This window comes from Pelophylax lessonae, assembly GCF_965119305.1.
Source record: "Pelophylax lessonae genome assembly, chromosome: 13".
Lineage (NCBI taxonomy): Eukaryota > Metazoa > Chordata > Amphibia > Anura > Ranidae > Pelophylax > Pelophylax lessonae.
This window is the reverse complement of record NC_138780.1, coordinates 66,725,951-66,748,539: the sequence shown is the minus strand read 5'-3', so window position 1 is coordinate 66,748,539 and position 22,589 is coordinate 66,725,951. Positions and strand designations below refer to the sequence as shown.

Here is a 22,589-nt window from a genome sequence, read left to right as displayed (position 1 = left end):
GTCTTTACGCATTTAAACGCATCTATTCCCCTTCAAGTAGCACGGAGCTCGATCACTGCTCCTGTAACATCCACTGATGGAATCCAAGTCCTTTTCACTCTGGGCCCCGGCGTACTCAGCTGAGTGCCCGGACCAGCCGACACAGTCAATGTTAGGAAGGGACGCTGCGGCTTACCCGGAAAGGTTATAGATGATGGGAATGGAGTGTTGCATTGTTTAATAAACAATGCAACATGGAGGAGTAAGTCAGCTGTATGTCCCACGTCCGTTGCTTTGACAACGCATTTCGGAGGCGTGGCCTCCTTCCTTCCTTCCTCCATGCCACTTAATTTTGTATATCATGCTTTATATTCTCTATTCAGCAGTGCCTTATTCCAAATACTATGCTGTATGTTCCCCTATTCTACACCACATCATTCCACACACAATGCTGTACATTCCCTATTCTGCACTGCCTCATTGTTTAGCTTTTGTTGTATATTTTATATTCCACACTACACTCTGTACACTGAGCTGTAAATTCCCTTTTCAGCATTGGTTCACTCTGTCTGGAATCTCCTATTTTACAGTGCCTTATTTAATACATGATGTTGGACACAGATCTGTAAAGAAAATACACACACAGTGCAGTTTATCAAAAACATTTCATTGCATGGTTCTTCTCAACGCGTTGGGTGGAGCCGGTGACGTCACTTCCAGACATGCGCAAACTGGATGTTTTGTGAGAGACTCCATATTTTTGGATGGGATCTGCTCAATGTGATCCTATTTATGTAAGTGCACAGGGAGACATATCAAAATGTTTAATAATTGTACATGGGGTGAGCTATGAGTATCTTCCCATTCCTTTTTTTAACTATTTTTTTGAACTTTTTTGAACATCGTAGACAGCAAGGACAGGTCTCTTAAACGGACCCTACAAATGAAGTAGTGCCTAAGAGCTGGGGGCAGATTCGCACAGATCTTTCTCTAAAAGCGTTTATAGCCTGTTTCATTTAGAGTGAATATTAAAATGAGCAGGCATTTCACTAAGAGGTGGAGTGGAGGATTACTGAGGATTACAGCACATTTCTTGGAAGATTGGTGATGCGGTAATAGTTGTGAACTATGTAAATGTAATTAAAATTTAACACGCATCTCAAGGACTTTCCTGTTTAAAATCACTGGGATTATTCAATTATTTTATTGCTATTGTTTGTGTTTGTATTTTATTTACTTCATAAGATTGTGATTTAATGTAGCACAGGAATATTGTTGGTTTTAGGAGCACTCGAGAAGCATATCACATTATGGTTGTTTGATTTGTTTGAGTTATATTTAAATTTAAAGGAACAGCGCACCATTTATTTATTTCTTCACATTTTAATTGTGGTCAGTGTGGGAGCAAACTATGAGTGGTTGCAGCAATTCCATAACATATACACTATCACATCAGTATCACAAAATATATAGTCTCTATTTAATTTATTATTTTGACATAAAAAATAATGTGTACACATAGTTAATATATTGAGCAGCTAATGACTGTTTTTAAAATAATATCTAGACACAATCTGTACTTACCTCATTATCACTGCCGCGTCTTTTTCAGTCCTTCTCACCTCCTATGGCAATTAGAGCCTTGTACAATAGTGTTTTTCTTTTGGGAAGACCCATTACACTTTTTTTCTACAGAGCCTTGTGATTTCTGAATAATACTTAGGTACCTTTACCTAGGTTCACACTGGTGTGTGCGGAACACCACATGTGATTCGCACAGGAATCGTGCCGCATTCCTGTGCACATCACATGCGATGTCTGTGAGGTCCAATTTGATACATTTTGTATGGCTCAAATTGCATCTGCACCAAAATGGTGCAGGATCCTTTTTATGTTCCTGCACCTGAATCGCATTGCATGGGTGTTCACATCCATGTGATGTGATTATAGCAATTGCACCGTGTTTTGTGATCTGTTTTGGGGTGCCATTAAGCCAATGCGGCTTGCTATGGGGGCATTTGGGGGGGAGACAACGCTGGCAGGGGACCCCAGAAGAGGAGGATTGGGGCTGCTCTATGTAAAACCATAACATAGAGCAGGTATGTACGACATGTTTATTATCTTAGAAAAAAAATCCTTTAGAATCGCTTTAATTTACCTTTATGACAATGGCCCTGTATCAGTCCTGCTACACCGTGGCAGACACAGCACACGATTGCACAATGCTGTGCACATGTTCAATACCAGTGTGCATCTGTTTTTTGTGATTTGAACTTTCCTACCCAAACGTTTCTGATTATGCTCAAATACCCAACATTTACCTGGCTGTTGGCCTAAAAGTAAAATATCTTGGTTCAACACACTAACATTCAAATCACTCTTCATTACTAAGGGGTTCAGTGTAGTACCTGCACTTTGGGAGTCATTCTCATTTTCTTTCAGTGCCTTGTCTTTCAATAACTTCTCAGTTTTCTTTCCCATAGCCACAGTTCTGATGATCCTGCAAGTGCCATAGAGAGCAGTTAAATGGTATCCAAACCCAAAATCAAGCATTTCATATAATACAGCTTACCAAGCATTAGACTTGTCTGCATCAGATTTCTTTTTTCCAGGCTATTTTCTTTTTTTTTTGGCTTTTCTGACAGTAACTTATTTCCTGTCCTGGGATGACAAATCGCACTAAGGCCCGGCCATACATAATTCAGCACTTCAAACCAATCAATAGGCAGGCTGATCAATTGGGGTAAAACCAGCCTGCTGGATTCACTTCTAAATATCGTAAGCGGCTATTGCCACTAGCGATAATCACCGTCTTCTTCCAGCGGGGACAGCTTCACCTGCCCTTGCCCCTGACTCCCCCCTCCCCCCCCCCCCCACCTGCTGGGAGCAGACGATTGCTCAGCAGCAGGGATTTCCCTCTCAGCATTGTCCATGTTGATGGGGGAATCCTGCAAGTTTCTTTCCTGCAACCCGTTGGTTTATGCCGTCTATGGCCTGCTTAACTGTTACTGAATGTATTGTGATATGGGGTGAAAAGACTCAGAGTGAGACATGTCAGTCCGAACAAAGTCCAAGCAAAGTTCCAACAAAGTTTTCTCATGCAAAAACACAATCGATAGAAATACGTGAGCCACTTGGCTCTCCTTGCCAGCAGCTCTGCTGCTATTAGCACTGATCTCCCACACCATGGGTTCTTCAGGCTTACTCAGCCTTATGGCACTTCTCCACTGCAAGTACCGGCTCGGCTCTACTCGGCCCTGCTTGGCCCGGTTTGGTTTTCCACTGCATGGTACCGCATGGTACGGTGTTGGAACGGTTCGGTACGGTTTGCTTTTCCACTAAAGTAGTACTAAAATAAGTGGTTGGGATAACAACGATTCTCTGACCAATCAGTGGCAAGTAGTGACTGCATGCAAAGGATTGTGGGATATGGTACCGGTATGATACCTCTTGGAACCACAAATGGAGGTGGTACTTTTTTATGGCACTTTTCCACTGCAAGTACCGGCTCGGCTCTACTTGGCCCTGCTTGGCCCTGTTTGGTTTTCCACTGCATGGTACCGCCTGGTACGGTGTTGGAACGGTTCAGTACGGTTTGGTATGGTTTGCTTTTCCACTAATGTAGTACTAAAGTAAGTGGGTGGGATAACAATGATTCTCTGACCAATCAGTGGCTAGTAGTGACAAACAGTCAGCTGCATGCAAAGGATTGTGGGATATGGTACCGGTATGGTACCTCTTGGAACCACAATCGAGGTGGTACTGTTTTAGAGAGCCGTACCGTTCGGTTCCATGTAGTGGAAAAGCACCGCTGTACCGTACCGTACCGAACCGTTCCTACGCCATACCATGCGGTACCAGCATTCGAAAAGCACAAAAGCGAGCCGAACCGTTCGGTTCCATGCAGTGGAAAAGCACCATTAGTTGCAGCACCTTACTGCACAGGGCCACTCCTGCTTTTAAATGGGGGTCTTTAGCACCCCAAGCTTGCTCCCTTTTCCAGACTACCTCTATCCCCCGTGGACTCACCTGTCTCAGCATTTTTAGTCTCCAAGACCCTCTCTTTGTGTCCAGGACTCTTGTGGATGTCCCAGCTTTCCCAGTCCTTTGCAGTCTCCAGCAGAAACACCCAAGCTCTCCTGAGGAATAGATACCGCTCCAGGTGTCCTCTCTCCAATATACACCTCCGCCCTGCATGTCTGGGTGCTGGCTCTGCCTTGTGTAACAAGTAAAGCAAAAATGCTCTCCTGACAGGGATCTGTCTGAAAATGGCAGCAACTGCCCTGAGCTGGCCTGTTCTTAGCTGGCCTGTTCTTAGACTTGGTTCAAAACAAAGGAAAACCGGTGTGTAGGCGCTACAACCTTTCCACATAACAGCTCTGCCTGGTGCTCAGACCTCGAGGTTGCGGACACCTCCAACGTACCAGAATAAGGAAAGGGATGGTCGGCACTCAAGAAGACATCCAAAAGATAGTATTCCTTTATTAAAAAGACCTGTACAATGCTGTAAAAACATCCTATGCTTTTCGGATGTTAGTCCTTATTAATGACTAAGGATTAATGTCCGAAGCGAGTAGGCTGTTTTATACTGCGTTGTACATGTCTTTTCAAAAAAAGAATTCTATTTTTTGGATGTCATCCATTCCTGAGTGCCAACCATGCCTATCCTTATTTTGATTTAAAACTACCCCGGACACCTGTGTACTCACACAGGCTGCAGGCATCCAGCAAAATTCAAACACAGAACTGAAGGTTGCATTTCACCCAAGACATTTTGGAGCCTTCAAAATCCAGGTCGTGATCCTCGATTACAAAACTCAGAAAAACATAAGGTTTTCTGGAACTCTGTATTAAAGGATGAGTTAACCTTTTGAAAAAAAAAAAAAAAAAAAAAACAAATAAATGCACATTTTTTTTCAGGTAAAAAAATGTGCATTTATTTATTTTTTTTCTAAGCAGATTGCGGGTGCAATGCAAAGCTTTTGCAGACTCTCAGGATAGCTGTCTACCCATACCTCAGGAGTCTGTACTTCAGGAGCAGAGCAGGAAGATCAATGAACTATGAGAGCACTCATACAAGCCAGAAGCCGCAATGGCTGATGGTACTTGTAGTCTATTAATTCACAAGAAACTGTAAATGAATGATGCGGCCATGTGGGTGGAGCCCAGACAGGCGCGCTGTTTTCAAATTGAGACAGCGAGCGTAGGGAGAGGATTCCCTGCCTCCTGTCACAGGGTGTAAAACGTAACATGTTCAAAGAAACCTTCCTCTTTTTATTTAGCCCCCCCCCCTCCTACATTGTGACAGCGAGAGGGGGGTTCTTCTCCCCGCACCCACTCTCTCAGTTTAAATTTGGCACGGCTGTATAGGGCTCTGCCCACACAGCTGCATCATCCATTCACAGGAATCTTTAAATATTACACAACAAGTCCCATCTGCCACCACAGCGGACTGCTTGCAGTTCAAAATGGACTGCAAGGGTGCTGCTGAGCACCCTCTTAGGCTGCTGACACTTCCTCTAGCATTCAAAAAGAAAGCCCATACAGAGGTACAGGCAAGAAAGCTGGAGGAAATGTCTGCAGGCTCCTGTGAAAAAAATTAGAAATGCACATTTTTTCCTGAAAAAATAATGTATTTATTTATCTATTTTCATAATGTGAACTTAGTGGACTATTGTAATTTTGAAACAAAAAATTGATGTTTATATTTAAACACTTCAAGACTGGACTTTTTCGGGGTCTCTCTTCCTGCCCAGGCAGTTTTTCAGTTTCAGCACCATCACGCTTTGAATAAGAATTTTGCGGTTGTCATGCAACACTTTACAATTTATAATTTATTTGAGACAGATAGAGCTTTTTTTGGTGGTATTCATTCATCACTGGGTTTTTATATTTTTTGCTACATAAAAAAAAAATTACACAAATTTATGAAAAAAACAAATATTTTTTTTTAGTTTCATGTTATAACATTTTGCAAAAAATATTCTTTCTTCATAAATTTAGGTCAAAATGTAGTCTGCTATATTTCTTTGGTTAAAAAGACCACAACATGTCTTTACATCAAAAAGGAACTTTATTTCGCTGCATTAAAACACTTTTGTAGCTGCTTGACCCCTTCATCAGGTATGGCGCATAGATGCTACAAATGGAACATATCAACTTGTTAAAGACTATGTAAATCCATCATTTAATTATATATACACTGAACATTGGCAGACTGGAAAGGTTACAAGTATACCTCTTTGGTAGTTTAAGAAAACCCAATGACATTAAAATAATTTTTAATGTCATAGATTTTCTTAAAGAGATAGTGCTGCATTTTAGAATTTATATACAGTGCCTTGCGACAAACAAAGATATAAAACTGTAATTTTTTCTGAAGAATCAACAAGTGGGACACAATCATGAAGTGGAACAACATTTATTGGCTATTTCAAACTTTGTTAACAAATAAAAAACTGAAAAATTGGGCGTGCAAAATTATTCAGCCCCTTTACTTTCAGTGCAGAAAACTCTCTCCAGAAGTTCAGTGAGGATCTCTGAATGATCCAATGTTGAACCAAATGACTATTGATGATAAATAGAATCCACCTGTGTGTAATCAAGTCTCCATATAAATGCACCTGCACTGTGATAGTCTCAGAGGTCCGTTTAAAGTGCAGAGAGCATCATGAAGAACAAGGAACACATCAGGCAGGTCCGAGATACTGTTGTGGAGAAGTTTAAAGCCGGATTTGGATACAAAAAGATTTCCCAAGCTTTAAACATCCCAAGGAGCACTGTGCAAGCGATAATATTGAAATGGAAGGAGTATCAGACCACTGCAAATCTACGAAGACCTGGCCGTCCCTCTAAACTTTCAGCTCATACAAGGAGAAGACTGATCAGAGATGCAGCCAAGAGGCCCATGATCACTCTGGATGAACTGCAGAGATCTACAGCTGAGGTGGGAGACTCTGTCCATAGGACAACAATCAGTCGTATACTGCACAAATCTGGCCTTTATGGAAGAATGGCAAGAAGAAAGCCATTTCTTAAAGATATCCATAAAAAGTGTTATTTAAAGTTTGCCACAAGCCACCTAGGAGACACACCAAACATGTGGAAGAAGGTGCTCTGGTCAGATGAAACCAAAATCGAACTTTTTGGCAACAATGCAAAACGTTATGTTTGGACGTAAAAGCAACACAGCTCATCACCCTGAACACACCATCCCCACTGTCACACATGGTGGTGGCAGCATCATGGTTTGGGCCTGCTTTTCTTCAGCAGGGACAGGGAAGATGGTTAAAATTGATGGGAAGATGGATGGAGCCAAATACAGGACCATTCTGGAAGAAAACCTGTTGGAGTCTGCAAAAGACCTGAGACTGGGACGTAGATTTGTCTTCCAACAAGACAATGATCCAAAACATAAAGCAAAATCTACAATGGAACGGTTCACAAATAAACATATCCAGGTGTTAGAATGGCCAAGTCAAAGTCCAGACCTGAATCCAATCGAGAATCTGTGGAAAGAACTGAAAACTGATGTTCACAAACGCTCTCCATACAACCTCACTGAGCTCAAGCTGTTTTGCAAGGAGGAATGGGCAAAAATTTCAGTCTCTCGATGTGCAAAACTGATAGAGACATACCCCAAGCGACTTACAGCTGTAATCGCAGCAAAAGGTGGCGCTACAAAGTATTAACTTAAGGGGGCTGAATAATTTTGCACGCCCAATTTTTCAGTTTTTTATTTGTTAAAAAAGTTTAAAATATCCAATAAATTTCGTTCCACTTCATGATTGTGTCCCACTTGTTTTTGATTCTTTAGAAAAAATTACAGTTTTATATCTTTATGTTTGAAGCCTGAAATGTGGCAAAAGGTCGAAAAGTTCAGGGGGGGGCGAATACTTTCGCAAAGCACTGTACATGTTGAATTCTTGTCTTGTTTTGTTAAATTCTTTTTTTTTTTTTAAATAAATGACAGAAAATTACATATTATAATCAACTGTAAATAAAAACATCCTTCATGTAAAAAAAAATAAAAATCATAAATCAGAATTACAAATTCCATAATAAACCAATAAATAAGGTTGCATAAAATGAAGTATATAGCATACATGAACACAGACTTTTACGGGTGCAAATGGGCTTCAGTGTAAAACCCACATCTGGTACCAGTGGCTGGGGTCTGCAGATAGTACAGCCATCCATAGGAATTCATGGCTGGAATGGCTTGTACCCAGGGCTGCTGTTAGAAATCACGGGGCCACGTACAACCTACCTGGCAGCCCCCCCCCCCCCCCCCAAATATATCAAGACAATATTTTCACTAAAATACACTAATATCATTATTAGCGGACACAAACATAACCGAGATCCTGTGTGAATTAGCCCTTTTTCATTGTTTTTGCGTTAAAAAAATTAAAACAATTATAATCTTCTTTTTTTAAATGTTAAAAATGTTTACCATTATTTTATTTTACAATTTTACTAATTATTTATTACAATGTTTAATTATTATTATTTTTTAGAATTTGTTATTTTTTTTACAGGACAGGGAAGCCTGCAGTGCTCTGGGAGGGGGGCACATGGGGAGGGGGGGGGTCAGAAGCAGGCAGAACAGGGAGGGGGGTTCGGTGTCGGAGAAGCAATTACAGGAATGATGCCCTGTGTCCGTGTCTCTCTCCCCGCGGCAGCTGAAAGCTACAAACGGTCAAGAGGGAAAAGAACCGCTCAAGTGAGGGAATAGTTCCAAACACATCCAACCCAGGTGCAGGCACGGATCCGCAGTCCTGATAGCAGCAAATGGAAGAGCACAAAAAGCCGCACAACCGGTTGAAGATGCAAAAAGTTAAAATCCAAATTTATTTTGCAGGCAAAAAGATAAAATCATCCAAGATGAAACCAAAACAGTCGGAGACATGGGGGGGAAAAAGGGGGAGCACGGCGGTTGACGCGTTTCACGGAGTCTTCCGCTTAGTCGTAGCCTTACGACTAAGCGGAAGACTCCGTGAAACGCGTCAACCGCCGTGCTCCCCCTTTTTCCCCCCCATGTCTCCGACTGTTTTGGTTTCATCTTGGATGATTTTATCTTTTTGCCTGCAAAATAAATTTGGATTTTAACTTTTTGCATCTTCAACCGGTTGTGCGGCTTTTTGTGCTCTTCCATTTGCAGCAGCTGAAAGCTGGCAGGAGTGGGAGAAACTGGCTTTTATATATATATATGCAGAGCCGCACAGGGCTTCCTTCTGTAATTGCCCCCCTGCCCGACCGCACCAATTCCCCGTGCTGTTGGGGCCCCCCTGTGTGCCCGGGCCCTCTACAGGAGGACTGGTGCCCCCCCTATCAGCGGCCCTGCTTGTACCCGTATAAACACTGGTGCTTCTCTGCATCTACGTTGAACTAAGCATACACATATCACGTGTTACCCTATACATACACATATAATTTATTCCCCTATACATACACATATAATGTATTATCCTATACATACACATGCAATGTATTACCCTATACATACAAATATAATGTATTACCCTATACATACACATATAATGTATTAACCTATAGATACTCATATAATGTATTACCCTATAGATACACATATAACGTGTTACCCTATACATACACATATAATGTGTTACCCTATACATATATAATGTATTACCATATACATACACATATAATGTATTACCCTATACACACACATATAATGTATTACCCCATACATACTCATATAATGTGTTAGCCTATACATACACATATAATGTATTACCCTATACATACACATATAATGTATTACCCTATACATACACATATAATGTATTACCCTATACATACACATTTACTCTATTACCCTATACATACACATATAATGTATTACCCTATACATACATATATAATGTATTATCCTATACATACACATATAATGTATTACCCTATACATACACATATAATGTATTACCCTATACATACACATTTACTCTATTACCCTATACATACACATATAATGTATTACCCTATACATACTCATATAATGTATTACCCTATACATACACATTTACTCTATTACCCTATACATACACATATAATGTATTACCCTATACATACATATATAATGTATCATCCTATACATACACATATAATGTATTACCCTACACATACATATATAATGTATTATCCTATACATACACATATAATGTATTACCCTATACATACATATATAATGTATTATCCTATACATACACATATAATGTATTATCCTATACATACACATATAATGTATTACCCTATACATACACATATAATGTATTACCCTATACATACATATATAATGTATTATCCTATACATACACATATAATGTGTTACCCTATACATACACATATAATGTATTACCCTATACATACACATTTACTCTATTACCCTATACATACACATATAATGTATTACCCTATACATACATATATAATGTATTATCCTATACATACACATATAATGTATTACCCTATACATACACATATAATGTATTACCCTATACATACACATTTACTCTATTACCCTATACATACACATATAATGTATTACCCTATACATACTCATATAATGTATTACCCTATACATACACATTTACTCTATTACCCTATACATACACATATCATGTGTTACCCTATACATACACATATAATGTATTACCCTATACATACATATATAATGTATTATCCTATACATACACATATAATGTGTTACCCTATACATACACATATAATGTATTACCCTATACATACACATTTACTCTATTATCCTATACATACACATATAATGTATTACCCTATACATACATATATAATGTATTATCCTATACATACACATATAATGTATTATCCTATACATACACATATAATGTATTACCCTATACATACATATATAATATATTACCCTATACATATACATATAATGTATTATCCTATACATACTGTGAGGGATTAGCTCGGTGGTAGGCGTATGGGTGACCCCTTTGGGGGTGCGTTTTCACAGAGAGATAGCCGAGCAGAGGTTGAAAACAAGACTGATTTATTCATGCAATTTACTTCACATAATTGCAAGCGTCAAAACAGCCAAAATAAAATAAAAGACAAAATAAATCCTTGCCTCTGTGGGCGGCTACCTTCTCACGCTGGAACCTACCTAAGAAGTCTTCCCAACCTACTGTTGGGCCGACACTGCTGATCCTACAGCAGACACTCAAATGTCCATTTGTTTGCTTTTCACACAGCACAAACATTGTCCATTGAACATGTCCCTTTGTTTTCTTTCACACAGCACATGTTCATTTATAACAGGATCCTTTACTCTTCACACTCTTCACATGGAACACTTTGTCTTCTCACCTTTGAGACGTCTTCACTCGTGGTTACCCTCCTTAGCTTCACATCGCTGTAGGGGGTCTTCTCCCATGCTCACCAGCTTGTCGGGAGGCACACATCCGACTGTCCCCCTCTCCCAGCCCACACGGCGACAGGCGGCAGCAGTCCTTCTCCCATGCCCACACGGCGTCGGGAGGTACACGTATGTCTGTCCTCCTCTCCCAGCCTACACGGCGACAGGAGGCAGCACTCAATAGATTTTCTCTGGACAAATTATAGAGGCCTTGATCTCCTCATTCTGAACAGCTGAATGGTTTTCAACTTCCTGCTGGCTCTTTTTGCAGCCAACACCCTATAGTATCAGTGAATTTTTCAAAGCAGGTGGGAATGTATCTCCTTCCTGTGACTACATTCCCAGATTTACCTGACTTCCTGTCACATACCCCCCCCTCTTGTTTCAACCCTAGGGTTGGGACACATATTTCCAGGCACGCATGTGTCAGGCACTGCTGACTCACTGATAAGCCTCCTATTATCCTCAAGCTTCCGGATGAAACTGTTTCTGTCATCTTCACTGACAGATTTCTCATAAATGCCACACAGTTTGTCTCTCATCTCATATACACATTCTTCAACTGCATTTTTGGCATAATTTTGCTCCTTCTCGTTTCTGTCATCTTCATTGACAGCTTTCTCATAAATGTCAGACAGCTTGTCCCTCATAACCGTCTGTCCAATCCACCATGGAGGACCGTGATCCATAGGCAACTCAATTGGGCTAGTCTTAATGTCTTCAACATTCTTAAGACGCCTCTCTCTGCAATCCATAAATGTTTTCCACAAAACTTTGAGAACCTTTGCTTCACTAAGCTTTGTTCCAAGTAGGGACTCTTGACATCCCTCTGTGACTTGAGTTGCCTCTCCATACATCTGTACACAATCATTGACTTTTTGTTGTAAAAGGGAATGATCTTCCTTCTTGAGCTTTGCTTGCTCTAAGATGCTGTGCAGAGGATTTTCCAATTGAGACAACAGGCTGTCACACATTTCTTCAAAGTGACCCCTGTTCCTTTTCCCAGAGATATCAATATCATTCAAACATTTCATATTCATAGGCAGATCTGAAGCATTTGCACTCATCAACTTCTTAAACTTTTCGCCCTCCTGAGCGAGTCGCAGTAAAGGCCTACTATTTGATTTGATATTCAGTTTATATTTCTTGCCAAACTCTTCACAGAAGTAGCCAACCAGAACATCATCAACTTTCCTTCCACCAACATCGGGGTTAAAGGCAACAACACAGTTGAACCCAGCGATCTGGGTGGTATCCATTATAGACCTCCTCTCTGCATCAGTGAAGAAGCATGGAACTGCAACACATTCTTTTACAGGTTTCTTCAATGCACTTTCTGCTGAACTATTTGACCGCTCAAGGTCACCTAGTTCTTTTTCTCTATCTGAATTCCACATGGAATGCATCTCAAGATCACGATCAAACTTCTGCCACCCGTCTTTCACCAGTTCCATTTTGGAAACACTCCCTGAAAGGCACTTATTCATTTGCTTCACGTTTTCACCAACAGCCTTAGTTTTCTCCACTAGGTTTTCAGCCTGAACTGAGAAATCACCACATTTCTTACTCAGCTCCTTTGTTTGCTGAAGCTCTAATGATACATTTTCCAATGCTTGAAGTTTTTGAAGGAACGGTTTATTCCAAAGGGGTGATTCAAGCCACATGTCGTCACATTTCTGAGGCTCACTCAGGACAGACCCCAAAACACTGATCCTTTTAAAAACTGCATCAGGCACACTATCCCCTCTTTGGGACAGATCCTCTGTTGCCTGGAATTCCTCTTCCAGTTCCTGCAACGGAATCTTCATCTCTTCTAGTTGCTGTTCTAAGGTTCGCTTAGACTTTTCTAGCTCCTGAACGCTTTTCACAACATCATCCTTGGAGCTGACCAATTCTTCCATTTCTGTACGCAGCTGTTTAACACTTTCTAGTTCAGCCTTACACTCTAGAGCTTCCTCCAAAGAGCGAGCCAAGAACAGGGCTTTGCTCTCGTTATCACGCACCTCCGTTTCTGCACGTGCGCGTTCTTCTGCATATTTTGCAGACACAGTCTTCTCTTCACCAAGCATCTGATCAAACTTCTTTTTCACATCTTCAACACACTGTAATGAACCAACGCTTTCTTCCATGCGTTTTTTCATATCCGCTATCTGAGCTTGCAATGTTGCGACTTGCTCTGATAGGTTTTTCTTTGCTTCCGCCTCCTCTTTTAATTGTTCCAGGAAGCCATTTTTCTCATCTTCCATTTGTTTGAGCTTTGTGCTAAAACTCAGCCTTTGACACCTCTCTTCCTGTAAGAGTTCCTGCGTGTCTTGCAGCTGCGATTCCAAGATAGAAAAATCTTCCGCAATTTCTCTAGATTTGCTGTCTGCTTGAGAAAGCTGATTTGTAACATTGTCCAACTCAACCTGCAGTCGGTTTGCCTTCTCTGACAGCTTAGCACACAATCGGTCACCTTCTGACACCTTGACTTGCGATTCCAGAAGCTGTGCCTCTACTTTTTCCCTCTTATGTTCACAATCTCCTTTTCCCTGCATAAGAGCCTTCACCTCATTGGCTAGCATCTGGGAATAAGAATGTAATTCTGCCACACAGGCTTCTTTCTCCTTTAACTGCTGCTGGACACGTTGGGCTTCCCCTTTCCAACTTTCACAGTCCGCACGCCATTCATCTACCACATTGCTCAAAGTAGTGAGCTCATACACAGTACTCAGTAATTTAGCCTCTCTTTCACTTTTCTCTTTGTCGCTGAGAGACAATGTCGCTTTCAGAGCAACATTCTGTTCCTGCGACTCCTGCAGGTCTATTTTTGTAGCTCCCAAAGACTGAAGACTTTTTTCCAGCTGATTACGCAACTCCAACATATCAGCCATACTTTGCTTCTGCAAAGTCTGAATTTCACTTTCCTTTTCCATGAGGATGGTATCTTTCTCCATTATAGTCTCTCTGCGTTTTTGCAACTCGACCAAAAGAAGAGCAGTGGATTCTTCCCACTGTAACACATGAGACTTGAGTAGTTCATTCATTTCCTGCAAGTTTCTATGCTCCATTTTAAGCAATTCCAAGGCTTGTTCCTTTTCTTCCATTTTCCGTTGCAAGGCATCCAACTCAGCCCTGCACACATACTCGGTTTCCTCCAAGTCGATGGCCTCCATTGGCTGCTGGCGTCTCTGTTTCCAGCCTGCCATGCTCTCTTGATGAGCCTTTTGTTGAGCTGCAAAGCTCTGCTGAAAATCCGCATTTGCCTGCTGTTGAGCTGCATTTGATATAATCAGATGTTTCAACATCTCCTCCATTTTGAGTTTACTTTTCATCTGAGCACACTGCGTCTCCATAGCAGTTTCATCAGTGTTGCTAGGGACAACAACCTTCCTCTTTAGTAGACTCTCTTTAGGCATGGATGGGGCTGGTTCAGACGGCAACATCCCCTCCATCCATAGAATCCGGTCTCTCATTTCATCTATCTTTGCATTTTTCAGGCGTTTGGACCGCCCCATCTTCAATAACTCCACAAACAAATTTTTCACAGTCCAGCAAACAATTTTCAGACCACTGTCTCTTCAACACATGTAGTTTTTCTCTCTCTTGCAAGATCGCTTTTCCTGCACACACAGTTTGTGCAGTCACTTGCACCAGACACAACAAAGTTCATCAAATAATTTTGAGACCGCTGTCTCTTTAAAACACTTTTTTTTTTTTTTTTTTTTTCTGTCAGGATCTTCTCTCCTGCACACATAGATTGTGCAATCTCATGCACCAGACAAAGTTCATCAAACATATGCACTCCATTGCAGGGATCTCTGCTTATGCCCACTGCATACCTCCACCATATGTGAGGGATTAGCTCGGTGGTAGGCGTATGGGTGACCCCTTTGGGGGTGCGTTTTCACAGAGAGATAGCCGAGCAGAGGTTGAAAACAAGACTGATTTATTCATGCAATTTACTTCACATAATTGCAAGCGTCAAAACAGCCAAAATAAAATAAAAGACAAAATAAATCCTTGCCTCTGTGGGCGGCTACCTTCTCACGCTGGAACCTACCTAAGAAGTCTTCCCAACCTACTGTTGGGCCGACACTGCTGATCCTACAGCAGACACTCAAATGTCCATTTGTTTGCTTTTCACACAGCACAAACATTGTCCATTGAACATGTCCCTTTGTTTTCTTTCACACAGCACATGTTCATTTATAACAGGATCCTTTACTCTTCACACTCTTCACATGGAACACTTTGTCTTCTCACCTTTGAGACGTCTTCACTCGTGGTTACCCTCCTTAGCTTCACATCGCTGTAGGGGGTCTTCTCCCATGCTCACCAGCTTGTCGGGAGGCACACATCCGACTGTCCCCCTCTCCCAGCCCACACGGCGACAGGCGGCAGCAGTCCTTCTCCCATGCCCACACGGCGTCGGGAGGTACACGTATGTCTGTCCTCCTCTCCCAGCCTACACGGCGACAGGAGGCAGCACTCAATAGATTTTCTCTGGACAAATTATAGAGGCCTTGATCTCCTCATTCTGAACAGCTGAATGGTTTTCAACTTCCTGCTGGCTCTTTTTGCAGCCAACACCCTATAGTATCAGTGAATTTTTCAAAGCAGGTGGGAATGTATCTCCTTCCTGTGACTACATTCCCAGATTTACCTGACTTCCTGTCACAATACACATATAATGTATTATCCTATACATATACATATAATGTATTATCCTATACATACACATATAATGTATTACCCTATACATACACATATAATGTATTATCCTATACATACACATATAATGTATTACCCTATACATACACATATAATGTATTATCCTATACATACACATATAATGTATCATCCTATACATACACATATAATGTATTACCCTATACATACTCATATAATGTGTTACCCTATACATACACATATAATGTATTATCCTATACATACACATATAATGTATTACCCTATACATACACATATAATGTGTTACCCTATACATACACATATAATGTATTATCCTATACATACACATATAATGTATTATCCTATACATACACATATAATGTGTTACCCTATACATACACATATAATGTGTTACCCTATACATACATATATAATATATTACCCTATACATATACATATAATGTATTATCCTATACATACACATATAATGTATTATCCTATACATATACATATAATGTATTATCTTATACATACACATATAATGTATTACCCTATACATACACATATAATGTATTATCCTATACATACACATATAATGTATTACCCTATACATACACATATAATGTATTATCCTATACATACACATATAATGTATCATCCTATACATACACATATAATGTATTATACTATACATACACATATAATGTATTATCCTATACATACACATATAATGTATTACCCTATACATACACATATAATGTATTATCCTATACATACACATATAATGTGTTACCCTATACATACACATATAATGTATTACCCTATACATACATATATAATATATTACCCTATACATATACATATAATGTATTATCCTATACATACACATATAATGTATTATCCTATACATACACATATAATGTATTATCCTATACATACACATATAATGTATTACCCTATACATACACATATAATGTATTATCCTATACATACACATATAATGTATTACCCTATACATACACATATAATGTATTATCCTATACATACACATATAATGTATCATCCTATACATACACATATAATGTATTATACTATACATACACATATAATGTGTTACCCTATACATACACATATAATGTATTACCCTATACATACACATATAATGTGTTACCCTATACATACACATATAATGTATTACCCTATACATACACATATAATGTATTACCCTATACATACACATATAATGTATTATCCTATACATATACATATAATGTATTATCCTATACATACACATATAATGTGTTACCCTATACATACACATATAATGTATTATCCTATACATACACATATAATGTATTATCCTATACATACACATATAATGTGTTACCCTATACATACACATATAATGTGTTACCCTATACATACACATATAATGTATTACCCTATACATACACATATAATGTATTATCCTATACATACACATATAATGTATTACCCTATACATACACATATAATGTATTACCCTATACATACACATATAATGTATTACCCTATACATACATATATAATGTATTGCCCTATACATACATATATAATGTATTATCCTATACATACACATATAATGTATTACCCTATACATACACATATAATGTATTACCCTATACATACACATATAATGTGTTACCCTATACATACACATATAATGTATTACCCTATACATACACATATAATGTATTATACTATACATACACATATAATGTATTATCCTATACATACACATATAATGTATTACCCTATACATACACATATAATGTATTATCCTATACATACACATATAATGTATTACCCTATACATACACATATAATGTATTACCCTATACATACACATATAATGTATTACCCTATACATACATATATAATGTATTGCCCTATACATACATATATAATGTATTGCCCTATACATACATATATAATGTATTATCCTATACATACACATATAATGTATTACCCTATACATACACATATAATGTATTATCCTATACATACACATATAATGTATTACCCTATACATACACATATAATGTATTACCCTATACATACACATATAATGTATTACCCTATACATACATATATAATGTATTGCCCTATACATACATATATAATGTATTATCCTATACATATACATATAATGTATTATCCTATACATACACATATAATGTGTTACCCTATACATACACATATAATGTATTATCCTATACATACACATATAATGTATTATCCTATACATACACATATAATGTGTTACCCTATACATACACATATAATGTGTTACCCTATACATACACATATAATGTATTACCCTATACATACATATTTAATATATTACCCTATACATATACATATAATGTATTATCCTATACATACACATATAATGTATTATCCTATACATATACATATAATGTATTATCCTATACATACACATATAATGTATTACCCTATACATACACATATAATGTATTACCCTATACATACACATATAATGTATCATCCTATACATACACATATAATGTATTATACTATACATACACATATAATGTATTATCCTATACATATACATATAATGTATTATCCTATACATACACATATAATGTATTATCCTATACATACACATATAATGTATTACCCTATACATACACATATAATGTATTATCCTATACATACACATATAATGTATTATCCTATACATACACATATAATGTATTACCCTATACATACATATATAATGTATTGCCCTATACATACATATATAATGTATTGCCCTATACATACATATATAATGTATTGCCCTATACATACATATATAATGTATTATCCTATACATACACATATAATGTATTACCCTATACATACACATATAATGTATCATCCTATACATACACATATAATGTGTTACCCTATACATACACATATAATGTATTACCCTATACATACACATATAATGTATTATACTATACATACACATATAATGTATTATCCTATACATACACATATAATGTATTACCCTATACATACACATATAATGTATTATCCTATACATACACATATAATGTATTACCCTATACATACACATATAATGTATTACCCTATACATACACATATAATGTATTACCCTATACATACATATATAATGTATTGCCCTATACATACATATATAATGTATTGCCCTATACATACATATATAATGTATTATCCTATACATACACATATAATGTATTACCCTATACATACACATATAATGTATTACCCTATACATACACATATAATGTATTACCCTATACATACACACATAATGTGTTACCCCAACAGACATGTCAATGGAAATGAACATTTCTTCTTCCCCCGGTACCAGTCAGGTCACACAGCCATGAACTCCTATGGATCCCCAAGCACTGTATAACACCGAGGGTTTTACATCCTTTTGCCTGCTAATGTCCATGTGCCTGTCCCTAAGATAAAGTGACTGACAAATGTCCAATAAAACAATAGGAAATGATATTAAAAGCCCCCATCCAGCCATACATGTTCTAACTGAATATTCATCACTGTGTCCTGGTCAAATACAGATCAATCAGAAATAAGTGCAATGACTAATAATGACAAAGTAATCACCTGTGATGTCACACATTAACATGAAATAACGATCATTTGTTCATAATGATCAGTATTTGTTCTGATCTCTTCCTTACCTTCTCACTGTCAGCCGTGCGAGCGGCACCTGGAGACGCTTTGTTTACAGCTGTCGTGCGTTCCACAGCCGCGTGTTATTTCCGGATCCAGTGCGTTCCAAGGTCACTGTGTTTTAGCTGGAGCCGAGTCGTCTTATCGCTACTGCGCATGTGTGGGAGGGTGACTGTCTGCTGGTGTTAACAATGCTCCTTTTCGAGAGACGACAGTGATTTGTAGAAGTGGTTTTGCTCGGGTTGTGGTGCTGCACCGATGATGATTTCCTCTGCACTTTATTATGTATATAAAACTTTGAAGAACTTTTTGAACTTTGCAATCCTTTGACAATAGCATGGTTATAAAGGTAAAATGAGTTCTATAGTTAGTACATAAATCATATTTATGGACATTACTGGCTCTTGGTCTTCATAGAAGCTGCTTGGCTACTTTCCTTTGGGAATTTTAGGGCTCATTCACACTAATGGCGAGGAATAGCAATCAATTCATGCTCACTTTTCAGAGGCATTGGACATGCAGTGAGGAGGGGATATGTCACCTCCTATTTTAACCCCCACACTACAATCATGTGCATTGCATGTGGTTGCAGGGCGGTCCCAGCGGTGGTGCCTGCCAGGGGGTAGAATTCCCGCCATGTGTACACCCCCTAGTCACTGCTAAAGGGGGAGTGATTGGGGGTTGAATTTAGGATTATTGGTTGAACTAGATGGACTTTGGTCTTTTTTCAACTAGACTAACTATGTAACGAAGTAAGTGTGAATGAGCGTTTAGTGTTCATTCATATCCCGCCCAGCCAAAAGCAGAATGATGGCCATGCAGGGGATCAGTTATCTGTAGCGTCATATGACATCTAGCAGGATAAGCTGAATCGCGGCCATCGGTGGTGCAATGTGTCCTCTGACACACCACTCTGAACACAGTAAAGAGCCTATGACTTAGGCTCTTTACCATGTGATCAGCTGTGTCCAATCACAGCTGGTCACAACGTAACCAGTAATTGATAAGGGACGAGTAGAGGCGAGCTGATCAGTGGCTCTCTTGACAGGGGGGGGGGGGGTCTACGCTGATAATTAGCTCATCGATTATCAGTGCAGACCCATCAAGAATGGCCACCTAAAGTGCCAAACTGTGCCCACCAGCGATGCAAACCCACGCCCACCAGGGATTTTAATCAGTGCCCACCAGGGATGCCAATCAGTCCCCATCAGTAATGCCTGTCAGTGCCTCCTCATCAGTGCTGCCTATCAGTGCTGCCTATCAGTGTTCATCAGTGCCACCTCTAAGTACCCATCAGTGCCGCCTATCAGTGCCCATCGGTTCTGCATTACAGTGCCCCCTATCAGTGCTGCATATTAGTGCGTCATCATCAGTGCCACCTCATCAGTGCCGCCATATCAATGCCCATCATTAGTGCCTGTTAGTGCAGCCACATCAGTGAAGGAAAAAACGTTTATAAACAGAAATTAGGAAAACCTTTTTTTTTTTTTTTTTCAAAATGTTCAGCCTTTTTTTTTGTTTAGCAAAAAAAAAAAAACAAGTGGTGATCAAATACCACCAAAAAAAAGCTCTATTTGTGGGAAAAAAATGATAAAAGTTAACTAAGAATACAGTGTTGCATGGCCGCGCAATTGTCATTCAATATGCAACAGCGCTGAAAGCTAAAAGATGCCCTTTGCAGGAGGGGGGTGAAAGTGCCCAGTATTGAAATGGTTAATTGGTTGCTTTCTCTGCATTCTTCTGAACTGCAATGTTGCTCTTATTGCCATTATTTACATTCTGATAATCTGTAGCCACTCATACTGTACTTCATTTTATCATCGTGTCAGTCACTTATCGATCCTTGATTTGTATTGGTGTTTTAGGAGCACATACATTTTGAGGAGTGACAATATTTTATTAGCATAGTGGGACTTTTTTTGGCATTCAAGATCATTGCATTATGTGGATTAATAAAGTACTATAAAGTATTTGTATGCCACTCCCTGATAACATTTCATTCTGTGTATTAGCACTGCTATTTCCATTTGCACTTCCATCAATGTATTAATTGGTTGCATTTTTACATATAAGGCTCCTTTCACACGGCCGCTCCGTGTGAAAGGTCCGCTGCGGGACTTTTTTTTTTTTTTTTCCACGGAGCGGATGACATTTCTGTCATCCGCTCCGTGTGCCCGCATATCATCCTATCCATTTGCGGATGATATGCGGACATAATGTAAGTATATGGCACTGCGGATGTCAGCGGATGACACCGCTGACATCCGATTTTCCTTCCTTTCCGTTTTTTACACGGAAGGAAAAATGGGGTTCTGTTCCATTCGTAAAAACGGAACAGAACTGAAAGGAGGAAAATTGGGTGTCAGCGGATGGTATTCCGCTGACACCCGCAGTGCCATTCACTTACATTATGTCCGCAAATCATCCGCAAACGGATGGGATGATTTGCGGACACACGGAGCGGCCGTGTGAAAGGAGCCTAATACATTTATATTTGTAATCTATCACCGTCCTTTCCTGACGAAGCAGAGTAAAGCCTAGTACACACGCAACGAATTTCCGCCGACCGATCGTCCGTCTTTTGTCCAGAGTTGTGTTGTGTTGGTTGGAATGTGCCTAGACTGCACACGAATTTTCTTGACCGACAAAATTCTACTTCAGAAGTGATGTCATGTGTTGGATTGCTTTCTTTGTGTTTTTTCTTCTCTGAGCATGCCCAGTCTTGCTCAAAGGATTTTTCCCTGTTGAAATCTGTACTGACTCCACGAAAATCGGC

General features: G+C 39.1%; 1 protein-coding gene across 3 annotated transcripts in view; it reads right to left on the bottom strand.

Annotated features, from left to right (window-relative positions):
- LRRC71 (leucine rich repeat containing 71) overlaps positions 1-19,922 on the bottom strand; it is a 96,436-nt gene extending 76,514 nt beyond the window's left edge. For all 3 annotated transcript variants that reach the window (XM_082275085.1, XM_082275086.1, XM_082275087.1), the window contains exons 1-2: positions 19,822-19,922; positions 2,388-2,479 (exon numbers count right to left, since the gene is read on the bottom strand). In XM_082275085.1, coding sequence (XP_082131211.1) covers positions 2,388-2,460 — 73 coding nt within the window. In that variant the 5' untranslated portion in view covers positions 2,461-2,479; positions 19,822-19,922. The remainder of the gene's footprint in view (positions 1-2,387; positions 2,480-19,821) is intronic.
- Positions 19,923-22,589: the final 2,667 nt, after the last annotated feature.